General features: G+C 45.7%; 1 protein-coding gene across 4 annotated transcripts in view; it reads right to left on the bottom strand.

Annotated features, from left to right (window-relative positions):
• KIFAP3 (kinesin associated protein 3) overlaps positions 1-23,858 on the bottom strand; it is a 157,671-nt gene that overhangs the window by 85,132 nt on the left and 48,681 nt on the right. For all 4 annotated transcript variants that reach the window (XM_030572359.1, XM_030572361.1, XM_030572360.1 and 1 more), the window contains 6 exons: positions 18,972-19,072; positions 13,682-13,790; positions 10,859-10,971; positions 3,558-3,723; positions 3,187-3,312; positions 2,650-2,748 (listed from right to left, as the gene is read on the bottom strand). In XM_030572359.1, coding sequence (XP_030428219.1) covers positions 2,650-2,748; positions 3,187-3,312; positions 3,558-3,723; positions 10,859-10,971; positions 13,682-13,790; positions 18,972-19,072 — 714 coding nt within the window. The remainder of the gene's footprint in view (positions 1-2,649; positions 2,749-3,186; positions 3,313-3,557; positions 3,724-10,858; positions 10,972-13,681; positions 13,791-18,971; positions 19,073-23,858) is intronic.

Below are 23,858 nucleotides of genomic sequence, written 5' to 3'. Positions count from 1 at the left end.
CTCTGCCTTTCCTTGGCGTTCACCGCATCCACCACAAGGAGGCATGGAGCAGGGTGGGTAAAAAGGCATTCATAACTTCTGGTGGGCACAAAGTACTTTCTTTCTACTCCCTCAGCTGTGGGAGGGATGGAGGCCGGGGTTTGCCAGAGAGACTTGGCATTGTTCTGGATGGTTTTATTCATCGGGAGGGCCACCCTGGAGGGCCCGTCCAGGCCTAGAATGTTCACCATCTGATCCTCTTCCTCCACAATCTCCTCAATTTGGAGGTTCATATTGAAGGCCACACGCCTCAATAGTTCTTGAAGAACCCTAAAGTCCATTGGGGGTGGGCCAGATGTTGACGTGCCAGCCACAGCCTCATCGGGGAGGACAAAGACAACTCCACTGGAAGGGCTGGTGCGGACACAGTCTCCTGGATGGGCATAGGTGGTTCCTCATGGGCGCCTGGGGTAGCCCCTACCACAGGCGCCAGCTCTGCAGGTTGGTCCAGCTCTAGAGGGGGGCGGCTGAGGGTTGCTTCGGGGGGGGGGAGGGAGCGAGCGCTCAATCCTGATGGTGGCCAGGCAACTGGGGGGGTGCCCTGGGCCTGCTGATATGCCCAGGGGGTTTAAAATTGTCACTGGGGCTGCCAGTTGGGTGCTAGTGGATCTTGGGTGAGGCTCTCAGGGCCCGACTGGGGAATGTCCGAGAGCCCTGAGGCTCTCTCCGACCTGCCGGAAGGGGATTGAGATCGCGATGGCCAGGGAGGAGCGGTGAAGGAGTGAAGCAAGGGGGGCACTGAGTCCCTTGGAAGGCGTGGGTCACGTAGGGAATCAGTGCCAGGAGACTGATCATGACTGCGACCGGCATTGCAATGGAGAGCAGTTCCAGGCGGCGGAGCAGTGCCACAACGGCAAGCGGTGTTGCAATGCAGATCGGAGACAGGCCATGGGCCGGTGTCGTGGTGACAGACAGCACGGGGATCGGAGCTCCACACTGCATCGGTCCAAACAGTGCCACAAGGTCGCTGATCTTGACCTTGAGCAGAACCATGAACCAGCAGTCGATGGTGAACTCAAGTGGGAACGGCTCCGAAGGTCAGGACTACAAGACCAACGCCGCGAGTCTAACCGGTGCCATGAGTCAAACCGATGCCTGTGACAGTGCTGGGACTCGGAACGGCACCAGGACTCCAAGTGGCGAGGAGATGCTGGCAAAAGAGCTGCCATTCTGAACATCACCGGTTTACCCTTGGACGGTACCGGGACTAGGGATGGGGCCGGAAGCAGCAGAGCCATCATTTCGATTAGCCCTGTAACGGCCTCGAAGGTGTCCAGTGTGGAAGGTAATATGATCCCTTCCACTTGCATTCTCTCTTCTGCAGGGCTGGAATGGGCAGATCTGGGCCTGGCGGCCTTGTCCTGCTTAGAAGCCTGGTTAGAGTCTTGCTCGGTTGGGGCCAGAACAACTGTTGCAGCCCTAGCAGGGTGTCCTTCCTAGGCTTGCTTCTTCCCAGCAATCGGGGAATGGGAGCAGTGCCGAGGCGGGCATTTTTGGGGCTGAGATCGCTGGTTCCGAGATGAGTGCGGGATCTTCCGTGGTGCCGAAGACGGTATCGCAGGAGGGGCACTCCACACCGAAGAGCTCGGGCCCGCGTCTTGAGAGGGCCACAGAGCAGACTCCATGAGGAGTTGCCTCAGTCGAATCTCCCTCTCCTTTCGTGTCCAGGGCTTGAACACCTGATAAATTCAACACTTCTCTGTCTGATGGCCCTCCCCCAGATACCTGAGACGGGAATGATGGAGGTTGCCTGTAGGCATGGGCTTGTTGCAAGAGTTGCAAGGCTTGAAGCCGTAGGACAGCATACTCCAGAGCCCCACAGGGCAGTCATTCATGGGACTGCCCTCAACTACTTGACTACTCTAAATACTATAGGAAACACTTAATACTCATAACAATGAACAAAAATCAAGATAAGAGAAGCTAGGGATAAGTGGAACATATGATAAGACAAGAGACCACTGTTCCAACAACCATCACAGGCAGTAAAAAGGAAATGAAGCGGGGTCGGGCAGGCAGGGTCTTGTATAGAACATCATATCGGCGCCACTCCAGGGGGCTCCCCAGCCGGCCCGATGAGTAGCTGCTAGGGAAGAAGTTTCAGACATCCGTGCACACGGCACGCATACACATCTAACTGGAAGAGATATGAGCAATCACTCAAAGAAGAACAAACATTTTTCTTCTCCGTCTGAACCCTCTAGAGGTGTAATCATGGTAACTAAGGCACTTGTCTTTACAGATGGAAAGTTACAAGAACTATTCTCATTAAAATATTTCAAATATTTATTAAATAATTTTCCTGTACAGTATGCGGCATATACATAATACGGTGTGGTGCGGCACAATCAAGTTTATCAACACTCATTTGGAATGGCCTATGTAAGACATGCCATACAAAACCTTTATCCCGCACTATGCCATCTTATGGTACTTGTACACCTGTCTTATGTCTATAGTGTTCAGCCACTGTTTCAAATTCAATTAATTCTAATTACTGAGAAATGGTGGGTTAGAAAACCATAGTAAAGCTTTGACACATGTAACAAATTTTAAATATAGTAAGTTAAGCACTGTAATTCTAAACGTCTGGCCTTTATAGGAGGATACGGGTCTCCTTGATGATGACGTCTCTGGTGGCTTGGTGGAAGACCATCTGGTAAAAGACATAGATGATCTGGCAGACAAACTCATCATCTTCCTGCTGAGCTGCAAAAAGAAAAAAGTATTTCCTCAAGTTTCCAAGACACAGCACTTTGCTATAGTACATTAATGTCTCAAGAGTTGTGTTGGGCTCTCAGGAGAGCCAAGGACTCTGGGATGCATTTTTCTGGTAGCTTATATCTACCAGACCATCACTGCCAGTGTGCACAGAACTTTTAGGGCCTGATCCAACTTCCATCAGAGTCAATAGAAAGATTCCCATTGACTTCAGCAAGAATTAGATTAGGATGCGAGAAGCACAGAAAAAGTAAGTTCACTAGACCATGATCATTGCCATTTTGCTATTAATGGAATGACATCACTGTGCTTTTTACCAGAGACTACCTAACTGCTGTCCCGCAGGCTAAAAAAATGAATGGTGCCATCTGGGTCAGTCAGAAACTACAGATGAAAATCAGATCTGGAACAAGTTCAGTAATATACCATTTAGAAGTTCAATGAGTGCTGGAATAATTCCAGATTTGGCCAGCATAGCAGCACAGGAGTCATCCATAGATACAGTTCCAATCATGATCACCACTTCCAAGACAAGGTCATCTTCTGCAGAACCTGGACAATAAAACAGCAGAGAGATGGGTATTTAAGAAAACACTTTGCTGAATCCTTGAATGTTCTTATTCTTACTTATAGACAGTTCTAATTTTTTAACAAGCTAACATTTTGCTAATTAATACACCCAAAAGATACTAAAGCAGCAAAACCCAATACTGCAATAGGACTAGAATATGATAGCAAAAGATACTACAATTGGAAAACAGAATATCATGGAAGACTAAACCACTGTCAGCACAGACCTGGTTTTAGTTTATCCTTGAGGTATGGAACCAGTTTGTACTCTTTCAGCACAAGCTCCCAGTCTAGGTCAGATAAGGTCAGATTAGCCAGTGTTCCCAAGCATTCTATCACAAATTCTTCCTCTTCGTCATTAGAGATTTGGGCTGCTAAATCACCAACATAATCCTAAAAAAAAATATATAGGCGGGTAATTAGTAAAAGTACTGCACATGAACAACATGGGATTTTAAAAGGTTCCTAACTCAGTCAAAGCAAAACTGATTTTCACCAGAGCATTCAAAAGTCACATCTCCTGAGTGAGGACTATTTTCAAGCCAAAATTTAATTCAACACCTTAGTTGCAGACTAGTTTTTAAAAAATGACAATTTCCTCACTTCTAATTCTCTGAATCTTTTGGTCAAGCTTTCCAAGAACATTTACTGTAGGCAGAGAAAACACATCCACGCATGGAAAAATTCAGCCCCCAAAAGGTAAAAGTTTTAGAAAGCTACCACAAACTGAAAAAAGGGGGTTAGAATAGAAAATGTTATGGAACCTTAACCAAAGACAGTTACTCACCTTTGTAACTGTTGTTCTTCGAGATGTGTTGCTCATATCCATTCCAGTTAGGTGGGCACGTTCGTTGGAAGATTTTTACCCTAGCAACTCCGGTGGGTCGGCAGGTTGCCCCCTGGAGTGGCGCTGCTATATATCCCTGCCGGCCCGTCCGCTCCTCAGTTCCTTCTTGCCAACTACTCCGACAGTGGGGAAGGAGAGCGGGTGTGGAATGGATATGAGCAACACATCTCGAAGAACAACAGTTACAAAGGTGAGTAACCGTCTTTTCTTCTTCGAGTGATTGCTCATATCCATTCCAGTTAGGTGATTCCCAAGCCTTACCTAGGCGGTGGGCTCGGAGACAGATGTCGCAGAGTGCAACATGGTGGAGCCGAAGGCTGCGTCATCCTTAGATTGCTAAACCAGGGCGTAGTGGGAAGCGAAGATATGGACAGAAGACCAGGTTGCTGCCCGATATATTTCCTGAATGGGCACGTGAGCCAGAAAAGCAGCCGATGAGGCTTGAGCCTTGGTGGAGTGCGCAGTCACGTGGCCCAGGGGGGCGTGCGCCAATTCATAACAGGCGCGGATGCAGGATGTTACCCACGAGGAAATCCTCTGGGAGGAGACGGGTAACCCCTTGACACTTTCCGCCACCGCAACAAAGAGTTGGGGGGGGGTTGCGGAATGGCTTAGTTCTCTCTATGTAAAAGGCGAGCACCCTACAGACGTCCAGTGAGTGTAGCTGCTGCTCCCTGCGAGACGAATAGGGTTTTGAAAAGAAGACAGGTAGGAAGATCTCCTGGTTAACGGAAAACCGATACCACCTTGGGGAGGAAGGCTGGGTGCAGTCTCAGCTGCACCTTGTCTCTATGGAACACGGTATACGGGGGATCTACCGTGAGGGCCCGAAGCTCCGAGACCCTTCTCGCTGATGTGATGGCCACAAGGAAAGTGGTCTTCCATGAGAGGTAGAGAAGGGAGCAAGTCGTTAATGGTTCAAATGGAGGGGATATGGGCCGGGTCAGAATCAGGTTAAGGTCCCAGGTAGGGGCAGGGCGGCAAACCTGGGGGTAGAGACGCTTCAAGCCCTTAAGGAATCTAGTCACCATAGGGTGAGAGAACACTAAGCGGCCATCCCTGCCTGGGTGAAAGGTGGAGATGGCTGCCAGGTGAACCCGGAGAGATGATATCGCCAGGCCCTGTTGCTTGAGAGACCAGATGTAGTCCAAGATTTGAGCAATGAAGACCTCGGTGGGAACGAAATTCCGTTCCGCACACCAGCAGGTGAAGCGTTTCCATTTGGCCGAATATGTCGCTCTAGTGGAAGGCTTCCTGCTGCCCAGGAGCACCTGCCGCATTGGGGTAGAGCAACGGAGCTCAGACCGGGTCAGCCACTCAGGAGCCATGCCGTGAGGTGGAGCGATTGAAGGTCCGAGTGACGGAGCTTGCCATGGTTCTGAGTGATCAGGTCCACATGAAGGGGCAGCGGGACAGGGTTGGCTATGGAAAGGTCTAGCAGCATGGAGTACCAGTGCTGCCGAGGCCACGCTGGAGCTATCATGATCAAGCGGGCCCTGTCTCTGCGCACCTTCAATAGGACCTTGCGGACAAGCGGAAATGGTGGAAAGGCATAGAGCAGGTGCGTCGTCCACGGAACAAGGAAAGCGTCCGCCACCAAACCCGGTGAGAGGCCTTGGAAGGAACAGAACATCTGGCATTTCCTGTTCCCGCGGGATGCGAAGAGGCCCATTTGGGGAAACCCCCACCTCCGGAAGAGCGAAAGAGCAACGTCCGGGTGAAGGGACCATTTGTGGGATAGGAAGGACCTGCTGAGACGATCCGCCAGCGTGTTCCAGACCCCCGGGAGAAAGGACGCGATGAGGTGAATAGAATGGGCTATACCGAAGTCCCAGAGCTGTAAGGTCTCTTGACACATGGGGGAGGATCTCGTGCCACCCTGCTTGTTTATATAATACATGGTCGTCGTGTTGTCGGTGAACACCGAGACAACTGCCCTGCAGATGGTGACGGAACGCCTGACAAGCAAGGCGGACCGCTCTCAACTCCCGGACGCTGATGTGGAGGGCTAGTTCCCGAGGTGACCACAGGCCTTGGGTTTGCAGGAGCCCGAGGTGAGCCCGGCAACCCAGGGAGGAGGCATCTGTTGTCAGGGACACCGAGGGTTGGGGTGGATGGAACGGGAGCCCTGCACACACCACGGAAGGGTCCAGCCACCACTGGAGGGAGTCCAAGACGCCTTGTGGAATTGTGACAATCATGTTGATTGGATCTCTGGCCGGACGGTACTGGGCGTTGAGCCAGGACTGGAGGGGTCTTAGGCGGAGCCTTGCATAGTTCGTTACGAACGTGCAGGCCATGTGGCCCAGGAGGGTAAGGCAGGTGCGCACCAAGGTTAGGGGCGCTGCTTGCAGTCTCCGTATGATGGCTGCCAAAGTTTGGAACCTCGAGGGAGGCAGAGAGGCTGTGGCAAGGGTGGAGTCCAGGGTGGCGCCGATAAACTCTATCCGCTGTGTGGGGATCAGCGATTATTTCTCCACATTGATCAGTAGTCCTAGGCTTACGAACAGGTTCGTGACCATGCGGATGTGCCTGAGGACTTGCACCTCGGAAGTCCCCCGGATAAGCCAGTCGTCCAGGTAGGGGAATACATGTATATGACTGCAGCGAAGGTGGGCGACGACTACAGCCATACACTTGGTGAACACTCTTGGGGCTGTAGATAGGCTGAACGGGAGGACCGCGAATTGGAAATGTTGCCGGTTGACCACAAACCGGAGGAACCTCCCTGTGGGGTGGGAAGATGGCTATATGGAAGTAGGCATCTTGCATGTCGAGGGCGGCGTACCAGTCTCCAGGATCCAGGGATGGGATAATGGTCCCCAGGGATACCATACAGAACTTCAACTTTAGTAGGTATCTTTTGAGTTCCCTCAGATCGAGAATAGGTCTGAGACCTCCCTTGGCCTTGGGGATTAGAAAGCATCGGGAATAAAACCCCTTGCCCCACTCGAACTCGGGAACCTCCTCTATGGCTCCTTTGGCAAGGAGCGCTCACACCTGTAGGAGGAGTTGCTCGTGAGAGGGGTCCCTGAAGAGGGACAAGGGAGGAGGGTGGGAAGGAGGATTTAAAGCAAATTGCAGGTGGTATCCAGATTCCACCATGCGTAAGACCCAGCGGTCCGATGTTAGCTGGGACCATGCAGGGAGGAAAAGGGAAAGACTGTTGGAAAAAGGAGGGGATGGATCCATCAACGAAACTGGTACAATGCCCTCGGGCGCACCTTCAAAAGGAAGGTTTGGGACCGGTAGAAGGCTTGGAAGGGTTTTGGTTCTGGCCCCCTTGGTTGCCGGATTGTCTGCAGCAACCATTCCTGCTTCGCCGCCTGGTGAAGTCCTGCCTCTGCCAGGGTTGGGGTAAGGGCCGGAGTTGCTGCTGTGACCGGAAGGGTCTGCGCTGGGTAACAGGTGTATGCATGCCCAAGGAGCACATAATGACCGTATTGTCTTTTAGGCCTTGTAGCCTAGGGTCAGTTTTGTCAGAGAACAGGCCTTGGCCCTCGAATGGGAGGTCTTGGATGGTATACTGGAGTTCCGGGGGGAGGCCAGAGACCTGCAACCATGAGATACGGCGCATAGTAACGCCAGATGCCAGAATACGCGCAGCTGAGTCCACGGCATCTAGGGCAGCCTGCAGGGAAGTTCTCGTGACCTTCTTGCCCTCATCAAGGATCGCAGAGAACTCCTGACATGCATCCTGAGGGAGCAGCTCCTTAAATTTGTCCGCTACGGCCCAGCTGTTATAACTGTAGCGGCTAAGGAGGGCCTGCTGATTAGAGATGCGGAGCTGGAGGGCCCCCGCAGAGTAGACTTTGCGGCCAAGTAAGTCTATGCGTCTCGCCTCCTTGGACTTTGGGACCGGGGCCTGCTGACCATGTTGCTCCCTCTCGTTCACAGATTGGACGACAAGGGAACAAGGGGAAGGGTGGACATACAAGTATTCATACCCCTTTGAGGGGACCATATATTTACATTCCACCCCTCGCGCAGCGGGGGGAACAGAAGCCGGAGACTGTCAGATGGTAGTGGCATTGGCTTGGATGGTTTTAATAAACGGAAGGGCCACCCACGTGGGGGCATCCGCTGACAATATGTCCACCACTGGATCTTGTATCTCCGAGACCTCCTCGGCCTGCAGGTTCATGTTCTGTGCAACACGCCTGAGGAGGTCCTGGGAAGCCCTAAGGTCAAGCGGAGGCGGGCTGGTAGATGATGTCCCAGCCACAGCCTTGTCCGGAGACGATGACAAGGAGAGATCTGGGAGGAGTGGGTCTGTGGAGGGCTCTGCCTGAAGGACTGCATCCGACTCCACAGGGGGTTCAGGGTCTTGAGGCTGGGACAATCTTTCCTCCGCGGTAGGAGGAGGAGCACGGGAAATCGTGGCCTCAGGAACCCTGTGCTCCGAGACATTGGAGTGTGAGGGACCCGGCTGAAGGCCTTGGGCTTGATGGTACGCCCAAGGTGTCCAGAACCCCCACTGCTGCGGTCCATGCTCTTGAGGCTGGGGTTCTTGGAACAATATGGTAGGGACATCTGTGTCCGGGGCATATAGGCTATCCACCTGGGAGGACACAGACGGCTGGCGAGACGGCCGGGGGGGGCCGAATGAGGTTGGTATGGGCCCCTTGCCCCCGTTGGTGGAGACCTTCTCGGTGCCGGAGACCGGTACCGGGAGTCATAACGGTGCCGAGATAGCGACCGGGACCTGCCACCAGCTCGGTGCCGGGAGGTCGACTGGGATCGGGAACGCCGACGGTGCGAGCGGCTGCGGGAGTCTCGGTGCCGGTAGTGATGGCTAGAACCGGAACGGTGCCGAGAGTACCGGGAGGTGGATCTGCGCCGCGAGTACGACCGTACCGCCATGGCGAGCGATGCCTGGACTGCGAGCGGTGCCTCGATCGAGATCTTCCCTGGGACCTGGAGCAGTGCCGGGACCTAGGTGGAGATCAGTGCCGGCCTGTCGACTCCAGGGACGGAGGTCTCATGGCTGCCAGTTTGCCTCTAGATTGAAGAACCCGCACCGGCGGTGCCGGGGGTTGAGGCAGAGCAGACTCGGTCATCACGATCAGGTCCCTGGCCGACGAGAATGTCTCTGGCATAGATGGGACTGTCAGCTCTACCACGGGTCTCACCGGGGAGCTCACCAAGACCGGACTCAACGGACCTCTCGGGCCCGGAGTCGACGGTACTACTGGCGTCGGGGCCGCGGCAGGAGTCGGTGCCGGACGGTCCGCACGAGTCTGCTTCGCAGGAGTAGAAGCCGCTGATGTTCTTCTGTCGGGACCCGGCGCCGGGGAAGGCCAGTGCCGAGGCGTCTTCGCGGTGCCGGCGTGGTCCGGTGCCGGCACAGTGTAGGCACTCGGTGCCGAGGAAGGAGGGTTAAGAGCTGCCTCCATGAGGAGAGTCTTCAACCGATGGTCTCTCTCCTTCTTGGTCCACGGCTTGAGGCCTTACAAATGCGGCACTTCTCAGATATGCGCGATTCCCCAAGGCACTTTAGGCAGGCGTCGTGGGGATCGCTCGTGGGCATCGGTTTTTTGCAGGCCAAGCATGGCTTGAATCCCTGCAACCCAGGCATGAGCCCAGGCACGGGGAAGGGCTAGAGCCCGAACCCGCTAAACTATATACAATAACTAATTGACACTATGAACTAAATACTCTATACACTAACGATAACTATATACAACAAGTGAACAAGGAGAAGCTAGGTATGTGGAGGACAGCTATGCCGCGCTCCACAGTTCCAACGACCGACACGGCTGTAAGAAGGAACTGAGGAGCGGACGGGCCGGCAGAGGTATATATCAGGCGCCATAGCTGCGCCACTCCAGGGGGCGACCTGCCGACCCACCGGAGTTGCTAGGGTAAAAATCTTCTGACGAACGTGCACACGCGGCGCGCACATCTAACTGGAATGGATAAGAGCAATCACTCGAAGAAGAACGTAAGTGGTTTCTGCTCCCAAAAAGCCCCCTGAAATGTATGTGAAGTTATCTGATGTGGTTTACATCTATAGATTTTATTAACTAGTGGTGCACAACAGTTAAAAGATTTGATTTCAAGCAGTACCAACTTTATTAAGAGATTTGCCAATAAGAATTTTAACTCATTTAACCCAATTTTTTTTTATTCTAAAATACAAATTCTTTTCCATATTTCATTTCAGTAAGCATGTGTAATTAATGCTCATGAGATTGCTGGACAGGCAGCACAGCCCTAGAGAATTAAGTCGCTCAAGAGTTATTAAGTAGCAAGAGATTCTTCACATTGCTTCTGAACCTTGATTTGAAGGAACCAGCCATAACAGGGAAAGGATACTTCATTATGTCCTAGATTTCTCTGTTGAGAACAAGGTTTAAGATTAGTTCTAACTGCGGCAATGGTTTTTGAGATGCGTATACTTGCATGTTTTTGTACCAGTGACCTAGACATAAAAAGGTTCTACATTGTAACCAACCACCAATTCCTTGAGGCATTCAGAACCCCTTTAAAATACCACCTGAACCAGCTTTACAAAAAACAGGGAAATGCTAAGTAATACATGAAACTCAGGGGTATAAAATAGTTTGTTTGTAAAGACAAAAGCCAACACATCTTTCAAGATGCAGCAGCAGTCTAAAGACAAAATCCCTTCCAATGCAAAGAGATAGATGATACTAAGAACGTATAGCGAGTGCTTACAATAAACAGGTTTTTAGTTGGCTCATCATGTTGTGAAATGTTCCTGATCATCTTCATCAACAATGGATCCTTGAACTTCAGAGCTCTCTTCATTAACAGCTTCAATCCGTTTCCTAAAAAGAAAATGGTAAGTGGCAAATCTCCCAGATCATATTAAAGCTAGAATCAATTCTTTTATTTAAAAAAAAAAAAGTTTTTTTTCTTATTAACAAGGATTAAAGGACAAAGGGAAATAATCCAGACAAAGCAGAAACTATTTTGTTCTTTCAGGCCATAATTAGAGGGACAAATTTCACCTGAATAAACTCCAAGATGAAATATAAAACAAATATATAATAGCCAATATCTCAATATTGAATATTAGGACTCACCACCATAACAGAAAACTGAATTAAATAGTTCAGTTATCAACTATAACTCTAACAGAAGCAACCCACCTGCTAAGCCTCTTCTCCTACCACTACTATGACTACCCCAATTCTATGTAGCCATCCCAAACTCATGCTCTTAATTTTTATGTCAAATTCTCAAACTATGCCTGTCCATTTTAATATTGGTAGTTTGAGGAGATATGAGTCTGGATAGGTTTCTTGCAAAGGTATTTTAAATAGAGGTACTCATATATGACAGCCACTTTGCCCAGGGGAGCTGGCAAAGGCTATAAACCAAAGTACTGTTAGTACATGTCTAGGGAGCAAACAAGCCCTTACCATACTTTGGACACTACAGGAATAACAGTACTTTCACCAGACTCAACCATTTGATATTGTGGGCCAAATCAGTGTCTTACTGATGTGATTCTTCGGGACAACCTTGCCTGTCTGATATTAATAATTACTTTATTTTTATACGGACTATTTTTCTGTGACAAAGCACCAACAAAGGAAGCAGCCCTCAGGCTAGTCAAAATATAAATAGCCCTACTGAGAATATAGCAAAGGGTTAGGTCTGATTCGCTGAGCAAATCAGCAGTGAAAGATGATTATGCAGCAGCAGAAATCCTGTTTTCATAAAAAACATCCCCAGTCAGAAAGAGAAAATGTGATGCATACACAAAGTTGTGTCTAAGTTAGTGAAAAACTAAGTTTTCCATAGCTATAACTCTGAAAGGAAATGTTATAAACATGGCATTATTGTACTGCTTGGTTATCTTCTACTGATTCCAGACCAAACAGGCTTAGTTTGCAAATAAAAAAAAGTTGTTCTGTAACTGTGAGCCCTGCCAATTTGGTCTGGGTTCTGAGTGTCAAACTGGGTTCTTTCCTTCTCATGTATACTCATCACTAAAAAATATCCTGCAAACTAAATTATTCCCTCAGTGACACTTGTGCAAGTCCACAGTCTTCTCTGTGCGGTTTGCACAAGTATAACTGATTGGAATTTAGTAAAAATAGAGTTGTTGATGCCAGGGCCGGTGCAAGGAAGTTTCGCGCCCTAGGCGAAACTTCCACCTTGCACCCCCCACCCAGCTAACCCTGCCCCCCCCACAGCAGCTAACTCAGCCTCCCACCTGGGGAGCCCCCCCGCAGCAGCTACCCCCCCCACGACAGCTAACCCCTCTCCCTCCTGTCCCCCCACGGCAACTAACCCTGCCCAGGGAGATTCCCCTTGTCCCCCCCATGGCAGCTAACCCTGCCTGGGGAGACTTTCCCCCCTTCTTCCCCCCGCCATGGCAGCTAACCCTGCCTGGGGAGCCCACCCCAGCTCACCTCGGCTCCGCCTCCTCCACTGAGCACGCCGGCACTGCTCTAATTCTCCTCCTTGCCCAGGCTTGCAGCGCTGATTGGAGGAGACTTAGAGCTGGGCTGTGTGCTCAGCAGAGGAGGCAGAGTGGAGGTAAGCAGAGTGGAGGTAAGCTGGGGAGGGGAGCTGTTCCCCTGTGTGCCTCTCCCCCCTCGTTACTGCAGGTAGCCTCCCAGCTCACCTCCACTCCACCTCCTCGCCTGAGGGGACTTTTAGGCGCCCCCAACCACTAGGCGCCCTATGAGGCCGCCTAGGTTGCCTAAATGGTTGCACCGGCCCTGGTTGATGCACAAAAAGGAATGAATCCAGTACACTCTATTTTAGAGGATTAAAAAGCAAGTAAAAATTATGCTTGATGCAGAAATCACTGGGTAAATTCTATGGCTCGTGCTATGCAGGGGACCAGAATAAATAATTATTCCTTCTGACCTTAAAATCAATGAAGCAGTTGCCACTGAAGTTAGTAGCTAGGATTCAGAATACATACATGGAGCAAAATGGTTGATTGAAAATGTTCCAGTTTTACTGTGTCATTTCAGAGAAGAACTGCACTTTAAAGTTGTGAATCAGCACAGGGAGTTCAGGAAAAGAGAGAGCAGTTTAGGAGCAATCGTGTGAAAGCCTGTTCATACTACGCAGCTTGTAAAAATCAGCTTTGAGGGACATAATCGTAAAAAAGAACAAACTGTATCTTTCCATTAAAAGACATAAAAAAGAGGTTCTGTGTTACTTATTTATGTCAGGAAACAGAACCCCAGTTGCCTCTAGGAAGATTTTGGGTTGAACTCCATAAAGGGTTACATTCATCCCACATAGTAAGGGTCAGGATAAGCATAAAGTTTTCAATATGCTAGTCATCATTGATTTCATGGAACTGTTCAACACAGAATTGGAGATACTATGACTCAACAGGGGGATGAGTGACATTAGGAGTTGACCCAACTGTGCACATACACAAATGTATATTACATATGTGGTCTGAATGTTTTTCTGCAGTCATTAGTTGTATTACTATTACATTTGCCAACAGGGTGCTAGGCACTGACCCAAAGATATGTTATGAAGCTTCAGCACACTTACCTTCACAGATAAGCTGCACATTTCTCTTGTTAGCGGCAAGGTTAATGCAGAAGGAAATGAGCTCCAGGTCAATGCGTTCATCAGGGCACTCAAAGAGCATCTTCATTAACTACCAACACACATGAGTCATTAAACTTTCCAAAGCATGAGAAAAAACCAGAGCAATATTCTCAAGTCAACTATGCTAAACTGAATACTTTTCATATTCAGGATCTCTACATTTGCTGCCAACTTGTAATGGTGATTAATTTGGAAGGACTAAGGTTTGATTATTTGTGGACAGCCAGAGTTACTAACAGTTAAGAATTGCAATCACTTGCCACCTTTTCTAAAATAAACTGAGTTCGATAAATAAAATCCAGTGATAGAGAGATAATGTATTGATTGTGAATGGTTAAATTCCTGTGAACAGTTTAAAATCTTGAGTACTAAATTATTCATCCCATGAAAACCAGAATATTTCTGTTTGCTTAATGGAATAAAGCACTACGAATGGTTGTTTTACTGTATAATAATTCTACTCTTGCTATTTTGAGCTGGCTAAGCCTACTCCGCTGCCTATATCTAAACTTACTCTGATCTATCTACCATAATGTGTTCTTCCCATCATCTGTCTAAGCAAACCTTCTATCCACTGTACTCATTGCAACTGCCATATACTGCAGTACTGAGCCAGTGTCTACTTTACTACTGCCCCACTCCTTCAGTAGAGGAAAAAGGACACCTGGAGTAAAATACACATTTCCCACAGTTTGCTCTAACTGCTGTGGTGCATGTTAGGGACTTCGCTGATGACGCTACAAAGAACCTACAGCTAGCTGCCATTCCATATAATTTGTTCCTATATATTCACTGGTCTGTCACATCTTACAATCCTAATTTTGTCCATTTTAAGTCTGCCTAAATTTTTTACAAACACCAAATCCAATATATAAACAGCGTGCAAACATCAGTCTATTTCTCAGTCTTCACTTTTCACACCATGCTGTAGATTTGGTTCAGTTACTGACTCACAAGGTAGACCATCTCTACTGCAGCACCAACCCCAATTCTGTAGTGCATCAGTCTCCCATGTAAGCACTCACAAAGCCAGACTACTTAGCTTGCAAAACCTATCAGAATCACAATGTAAGGTAGCATGGGTACAAGACTGGGTAAAACAAATGCACTTGAAAAGAGGACAGATACAGGGGCAGTAGAGATAATGAGTAGATATCAGTTTTCAGCAGGCGTAGGGACATGGAGAAAGAACTGAACTGTTAACAGTCAAGTAACAGTCAAAGTAGTTGCACTCTTGCCCCCTAGTGGTAACACTTTGGAATGATTAAGTACAAGATAGACTCAGAATATCAGGGTTGGGAGGGACCTCAGGAGATCATCTAGTCCAACCCCCCTGCTCAAAGCAGGACCCATCCCCAAACAAATTTTTACCCCAGTTCCCTAAATGGCCCCCTCAAGGATTGAACTCACAACCCTGGGTTTAGCAAGCCAATGCTCAAACCGCTGAGCTATCAGAGTGGGTATCTATCCAAAATATATATTCAGAGAAAGGACAAATTAGGAAATATCAGTACTGCAGGTAAATCCTCCACAGACAATCTGTTGGAAGGAGTTATCTGGCAATAGATAAATACACTATCAAGTTGTCATTCCAAAGAGACTGCCAAATTAATAAACACACATTTAGATCACAATAGTGATTACTGTGCGCTCATTGTAAGAGTTGTCGATTAATTACAGTTAACTCATGCAATTAACAAAAAATTAATTGTGATTAATTGCACTGTTAAACAATAGCCAACTGAAATTTATCAGTAGAGGAAAATCATCTATGTGGATGTCTTTCTACATTTTAATATATGGATTTCAATTATAACACAGAATATATATATTTATCTTTTAGGGCTTTCACAAGGAGATGTAAAAGTCATTGCTGATTTCCTCCTTTTCCTAAGTTAAGGTTAATCAGCCCTGATACTCACATATTACAAACATGAATTAACCAGCAAGGTCCTAAAGAAATTTCAGCAAGTAGGGGATGCAACCTTTCAGAAATTATCCTCTAGAACTCTCATTTTAAAATCCCTTCCAATTATTTATATATATTTTAAAACTGAAACATTCTATGCTTACTGAATGCAAAAATCTATGGAAAATAAATGTTGAACGTAGTGGGGTCAAATTGTCATTACTGAGCTACTTCTCTCTAAAAATAAATAAATATACTCCAATTTCAATCAAACCAGTTCAAATTTTAAAATAATAGTTTTGTATGAACTCCACGTTTCCCATTATGTCTTCATTTAATTTGATTGCTCCTCGTGCCACTTCAAAAGGGAGCATAATTGCTGCCAAATAGGAAATATTAAAATTAAATTTGTTCTGCTTTTACCATGTCCATTGTCATCTTTTACTGATTTAACAGGAAGGCAGTAAAAAGGCTGCAGCATGTGCAATGAAGAGGCAGTAGTGTTCAATCAGACAAGTCCCATATTGAGTATCAGATACCACAGACCCAGGACTGAAATCACTGTGTCTAGACTCTCTGGCACCTGACTTCACTAATTTACCAGTGACCAGAGGCCAACCCCCACAGCTCTCTGTTCACATATACCTCTGTACAACCCCCTCCTCAACCCCAATTCAAACATCTTTGAATGATTATGCCAGAACTGCATGCCTCAGGAATCTCTTTTGACTGGTTACTCCCTAACTCTGCTGTTTGAAGTGATGCTCTGGTTTCTGAACTTCAGCAGATAATGGTGGACAGGAGCAAAGGGCGCTGTCAAGAGAGGACGTTTACCAGCATTAAACTAAAAAGAAGCTTATAGATCAAAGAGGAGCAAAGCAGGACAACTGTGGTGGAAAACATGTGGGGAGCTGAGGAGATCCTTGTACACCGCTCAGTGGTAAAATATTAAATATCACCATAACATCACTGCCTAATCATGCTCTTTGATTGGCCAGGCTATTACCAATATATGGTTTTATAAGCATCTGGATGGCATTTGCACCTATTTAAACAAAACACTCATTGCTAAGGTCTAAACAAGAATGAACGGTTAATACTCACTTTTAAGTGGTACTAGAATAATGCCCATTAACTCCTGAAATCCACAAGGATGCTTGCTTACCTGGGAGAATTCAGCCCCTTTCAGATAATTTAAAATGTTCAAAGGAAAGACATAGGCAAACAGACCCAATGGACCTGCAGACTGCAAATATGACAGAACCAATTTCCAACCCTTTGTACAGATAGGATGCACTGGCAGTTCTGCAGAGGTGACACTCACCATGCAATGGGGCAGGATAGGGTTGTTGTGCCTTATTTTGGTCACATTCACTAGCCTCTCCTATCCCGTCCCAATGAGTCAGTAGAGGAAAACCTTCTGTGAAGGAGAATTCAACTAACTCATCAGCCAACTTGTGCTGCAATCTAGAGCTTGACTGGGGTGAAAGGGAGCGGATTTTTCAGTGAATGGGGGACTGACTACATGGGAAGGAGAAGTGCACTCCACCACCTGAGATGTGCACCAATAGCCCACCCGTACACATCTCGATGTGGCCTATTGCTAATTGAGTATGGTTGGCTCCTTCATTTTACATTAAAACAGAGTTAAAAACAATCTGGAGGAGTGGTAGAGTGACCAGATGTCCTGATTTTACAGGACAATCCTGATATGTGGGGCTTTTTCATATACAGGCACCTATTACCCCTCAACCCCATCCCAATTTTTCACACTTTCTATCTATTCACTCGGGGGGGGGCGCATTTTGAGGGGCAAAGAGGGGAGGGGGTCACTTTAAAATGTTCATTTCTCCCCTCTTGTCCCAACCTCTCTCCCTTACAATTAGCTCTTCACACCAGCTGCAGGTGTACAGATGTTTGGCACAAAGGACCAACTGGCAAATCACAGTGTGGTTTTGGATGAACAGGGTCTTCATTTATAGAATTAATATAATTCATTATAGGATTTAATGAGCACAGTAACTGTTCATCATGGTCACAGATAGCCTTAAAGTTTTGCTAGGCTTTATGAGCCAGATATAGAGGGAGTCTATTTACTACAATGGGCTTTGAAACAAGAGTTACAAGCACAACTTTGAGCAGCCAATGCCTATCAGAACAAGCATGTTAGTTAAATGTTATTGAAATTTCCATGGTTCTTTATATTTGGCACTAGGGGCTTTTAAATCATGCCCATATTTCCCAAAATCACACAATAACTGAGCCCTAAAGTGCAAAACAAAGCCTCAATTCAAAAGTAGTGGGTTCTCTGCATCATTTGGGCTTCCTAGAATACAACTTCATCCTGTGGCAAACACAATCTACAGGATGTTTACAAGAGTATTTTGCAACATACACTTGCTATTCCCATCAGATCCTCCTTCCTCCCCCATGACTTGGAAGAACATTACAACTTTTACCATGACAAGAAATGTTCTGAAAACTTTCCATGGCAACCTCCCATAATGGATACACTTGATGTTAAAAAGATGTTTGGCAGGAAAGAGAACAGAGTGGTGCAATTCTTAAAAAAGCAACCAGAGAGCTTTTTACACTTATGAGATGGAGACTCTATCCTCAATTCTAACCTTAAATCAGTACCCTGAGAAACTGACTCATAAAGCTATTTTAAAGCACCAGATCTTTTTTTTTCAAATGAAATTTTGTTTATTTAGTCCCTACAGACAGTGAGAGGCACCAAACAATCCTTAATCTAGAAGGTAGGTAAAAGGTATTTCCTTCCCAACTACACAGTTTTCGTGTGTCCTTTATTTAGTGGGACTGTAGTCAGAGCAGAGATAGTCCATACAGTGATGTAACATTTGCTTGGCTGGTTTCCAGCTTATACTCTGTAACATTGCAGACAATGACGTTCTGGTACTTAAAAGGGATTGGAAAGGAGTATCTTTTGAAACTGCAAAAAGCAAAGCTCTCCAGGACATATACAGTAATTAGATAGGGAACCAACTGTCATCTCCCTTTAATATGGCTAATCTTCTAGAGGTATTTTCTGGTTGCTTATGCCCTTGGCAATAAGCTGATGTGCCTTATTTGCCAGCAGCACTGACAGACAAAGTCTGTCACCTATTCCTTCTTAGAAGGTCTACTTAAAGGTAGCCTGAATGGCTAAGCTGCCTTATTAATAGAGGCTCATAGTTATTTGACTGGGAAGAAACATGGTTGTTCCCATTATCACCTGAGGGTGTCACTGTGACCTCTGCTACCAGGAAGGCGACAAAAAGCATGTTAGTGGTAGAATGTGTTTAGAAGGAAAACACATACCTGTGGTATACAGTCTGTGTACGCAAACATCGATTTAAAGCGGTCGTCCATGCTTATGTGATACAGAACACACATTGCTACCTGTCTGTAGCTTTCATTTGCTAGGGAGAATAAAAAACACAATATGAATTTATGTGTTAACTAAAATCCCCAACACTGTAGTTACTGTGCATTCCTATTTCTCCACTAGAGTCTAATTCTTTAATTAAGATTACTATGATAACACTTTTTAAATTCTCTCTTGCTTTAACAAGATTATTTTTTATTAAAATGTGTGACACACATTAGTATTAGCGAAAGATGCTGGACTGACAGCCCCTGAGGACGAGTTGTCTATTTATTCACCGATCATACACAGCACAGTGGCAACTTCCTGCACAATGTTATTGGGGAATGTACGTTCATCCCTACTATGCAGGGATCCACCTTCTATGAAAGGGGAGTTCAGTCTCAATGGCCCATCCAAACCTTCTCTCTGCCAAGAATATCAGCAAAGGAACAAATTAAGGCCAACTAGGCTGTTGATGTGGATGCAAGCTCTAAGAACTAAATTTTTCCACATAGATAACACTATAAGAGAGTTTTCTATCAGCGCTGGAAACAAAAGAAATGTAACAGATGAACAACTGCAGTAAAACTAGTTATATAAAGGTAAGATACCCTGGTGTTCCAGTGTCATTTAAGCATTTGTGAGGTGCAGGAAGGCAACTGAACACAGGTTAGATAAACAACACAAAAGCTGCATAGAACACATTTTAAAGAAAAGAAGATTGAGTGTTTTTGGATTGACAGGTGAGACATTTTTGGAGATCACCCAGACCAATGAGGGGTTCTGTCACCGCCCGCCTTGTAGCTTTAACTGCCTTAATGCTGTGCTGCTATGGCTCAGAGCTCTGACACCAGTAGCCAGCCAGCGTACAAGCATAAAGGTTTCACCCTGGCTTGCACCAGCCTAGCTACTCCTTGCAGGGTCACCTCAACCTCCCCTTTAGTTCCCGAGTCTCCACAAGTTCTGAACTACCAGACACTTGGACAGTTCCCATCTGATTCATCACCCCTGAAGAGGTGAAACCAGCTCCCGGTCATCAGTTCACTTTGGGGGACACATTCTAGATGGTTTGCACACCAGTGATAGCCTTCACTTCAAACCCCTTGCCTTTTAACAAGGTTTGCAGGGGTTTTTTTCCCTTTCTTCAAGACTATATTAATTCATGGTTACAAAGTGCAAGGGAAATTCCTTAGGAGCTCAAGACAAGGATTTTATTTTCAGTTTCAACGACTTTCCATGTTGCAATCCATGACTGTAGTTCCCTGGGTTGTAGGTCGCTTGGTGCTTGGAGCTAGTTTTGTATAAAACAACTATCCCGGGAGGTGCCCCTCCCTGCCTGATTGCTTCCCCACACAGCTGTGAGATGATGCAGTTGGTGCACCCGCGTTGCAATTACAATGTTGTACACACATATACATGCATACGTTCATAACCATAACCTGTACGCAGCTCTCTTAGTGACCATCAGGTTCAGAACATTACAAGCTTTCCTAAAAGACTTTACTTGACATATCTTTATACACAAACAACATTGTATACAACCCATTGATTCAGCTGCTTATTCTTTGGGGTTCAGACTCTCCTTTCTTCCCTTGGACTGTCTGGACCCTGATTGTCACAATGGGATATATACTTTATTAAGTGTAGTATTGGTGATACGTGGATTAGTGAATTTATCTGAAAACTCCTATGGATTGAATCATGATATATAGCAGCCACCATTATGAAGTCAACATTTGCCTGCAATTACCACACAAGGTTATTTGAAATGCCACAATTCCCCCTATATTTAGAACAGGAAATAGAAATAGTACCTATGCGATAGCTTGGCAACGTGTTGATACTTTAAGACAACTATCATAGTTAAACTCCTCCCACTCAGTGTCATTATGAGGGACCTAGGTCTCCTTTATAACATCAGAATTTTGTGCCTTTGCTTAATGATTTGTCCTAAAGCAGCACATACATTTGCCATTACTTTTAAGATTGATTTATAAAAACATGAAACCCTGTCAGTGGTTGCTTTAAGAAAATCACCATCTGCCAAGAGACGCTGTGTTCTTTCCTCTGCTAAGCACAAAGGGAAATCGATCCCTCAGATACCACTGGGAGATAATTTAGCAACACCTGTCTTACCTTGCAACTTCTGGTCCACTTTAGAAACAGTACTTTTCTATAGTAACTGGGGAAAGAATCATGCCTAGCTTTGGAAATAATTCTGACTAATGCTAAGATAACACAATGAATATGTTGCAGTTGCGAAGATGTAACCTATGCCATTTTTAAGCAAACATGGCAATTTCTTTTTGCCCATTTTTTATTTTTCTCTAGTAGAGACAATACATACCTCACCAACCCGTTTCCATGGAGTGAAATTATAAAGCCAACTACAATATGAAAGGTGCAGAGCCATACAGCTACAGGCTTTAAAAAGAGTGAGTCATGCCATCAGGACTCAGCTTAGGAGTCAGATGTTTGACTTGTGTCTTGCTGGCCAACACAGGAACCTCCAAGAGAAGCAGAGGAGGATGGATCCTCTAAACAACAGTAACAAAATAACAAACTAGACTAAAATTGGACCAGATTCTCAGCTGATGGAAACAGACATTGCTCCAAAGTCAGTCACTCAATGGGACCTGTACTGGTTACACCAGCTGAGGATCTGGCACAATTATGTTTAACAAACACAACAAAGCTTTCGATTCTTGTAAAAAACCTTTACATCTAGTAATCAAAATTATTAGCTGGAATAAACAGCCAGTTAAATCTTTCCTTTGAATATCAAGCGCTATTAAGATAGTTACAGCTTATTCTAGACCAGTGGTTTTCAACTGGCGGTCTGCAGACTATGTCTAAGGGGTCCGCAAAAGGTTGTCAGTACCACAGAACAGTGGTTTTCAACTTGTGGTCTGCAGATCAGAGGGTCCACAGACTATGTCTAAGATTTCCAAAGGGGTCCGTACCTCCATTTGAAATTTTTTAGGTGCCCACAAATGAAAATAGGTTGAAAAAAATCACTGTTCTAGACAACAGAATATAGAGGTCTTGTATTCTTTCACTCCCTTTCCCAACTGCTGTTAAAGAGCCAGTAGAATGTGGAGGCAAAGGATTTCTTGTGACTCTCAACACAGCCAGATTTACACAAACAAGCATCTGTGGTGCAGAGAGGGTTTCATACCATGTCTATAGAACACCTCAAGCAACATGTTGAATGATATTTCCAACCTGTCCAAAAATTCAAAATGGATCCAGCTATTCAACTTAAGTAGAAAGTGTCTAAGGTGCTACAGTAATGCCTATTACACCTGGTACAGAAAAGTTCAAAAGACGCATGGAGATGGCAGCACTACACAAATGCAAGAAGCATGAAATTAACAATGGCTGAAGAAAAAGGAGAATTAAGGAGGAACCAATGCAACAAAACAAAGTTTATGGAATCCAGAATTCCAGGCTTATTAAGTATCTAGACATTGGGGGAGGGAGGCAGAAACCAAAAACTAACCACGACCATCTTACTTTCTATGGCTACTTTAGCACTCTGCACTCACCAGTATCAGGAATTATCTTGGGGTTTGAAAGGAAGGTTTTTGGGAGCAGGACTTACCGTCTTTCTAATACTTTAATCCTTTGTATTTTCTTAATGCAAAAACCCTCATACATCATTACTGTTGCATGGTTAAACCTTCACTCTGTCCCTCTTATGCACATCCATTTCAATACAATCTTTGATGATTATGTACAAATTCTCAAATACTGGAATATAATGGGATATGATTTTTTTCTACATCCTTATGTACAGTATGTAACCATGTCATTAAAGCCTATTATAATACACATGCACAAAGGGCTGGAACTACAGTTTCCTGTTGAACTTTAGCTTTGTTGTCTTCTAGCTTTTGAGTTCTTAATGGTGCAACTGTAGTTCTGTGTGACCATAATTTTTTGCATTTAATTTACCAGGGTCTCTTAATTTTCTTTTATTTACCTATATTTGTAAAGAAGGAACAGAAAAAAAATGAAGGAAAGAATTTCAGTCTCCACAGCTTCAAAGCTCTGCTGGTTTGCCAAAAGTTTCTCAGAGGTCCATCACAAACACTCTGAGTGCAGCTCAGTAGGAAGAAACAGAATGAATTGACCACCTTACCACTGACCACTATTGGTTCCCAGGCAAAACAGCAGCAGGTCAAGAATCAAAGGGTTGAATGCTGCAGGAAAGAGGCTGAGGAAGAATGTTTTGCCTGGGGAGGGCATCCATCAACACAGCTGGCACAGTCTCAATACCACACTCTGATCCAATGATTTATTAGGTGGGCTCTGTGACGCTGGCAAACCAGTTCAGGTTAGGATCAGCAGGCCAAGTAACATGGGTATGAACCTTAAAGGCTTGAGAAGAGGCATTGCAATTGTAATTAGGACAATTCACTTGTGTGTGGGTATCAAAGAGATGTTAAAAGGGATTAATAGACTAGGCCAATTCATTTGTGTTGAAAAGAAATCAAGGAAGATGCTATGTTTATGTTTATCTATATCTTGTAATTCTAATTACTTTTACATTAAATATGTATCTATACTCAATTATTATGTCAAAGGCCTGTATTTAGTACTTGGTTGTATATTCACAAGATGTGTATATACTGCATGAATCAAATGAATATTACCTATATTGGCTTCAACTTATCTATCCCCGTTATAATGAATAACCGGGAATTGCCTTGTGTAAATCAGTGTAGCTGGATTACCTGTGTATGCATAGGAAGTAGAATATTACTCTAAGGGTGGGTTATTATGGGCTTAACAAAGAGGAATCTTTGGGCATGTGCTGTGCTTGAAACACTTGG

Source organism: Gopherus evgoodei, chromosome 8 (assembly GCF_007399415.2).
Source record: "Gopherus evgoodei ecotype Sinaloan lineage chromosome 8, rGopEvg1_v1.p, whole genome shotgun sequence".
Lineage (NCBI taxonomy): Eukaryota > Metazoa > Chordata > Testudines > Testudinidae > Gopherus > Gopherus evgoodei.
The sequence above is the reverse complement of the archived record's forward strand: the minus strand, read 5'-3'. Positions and strand labels throughout refer to the sequence as shown.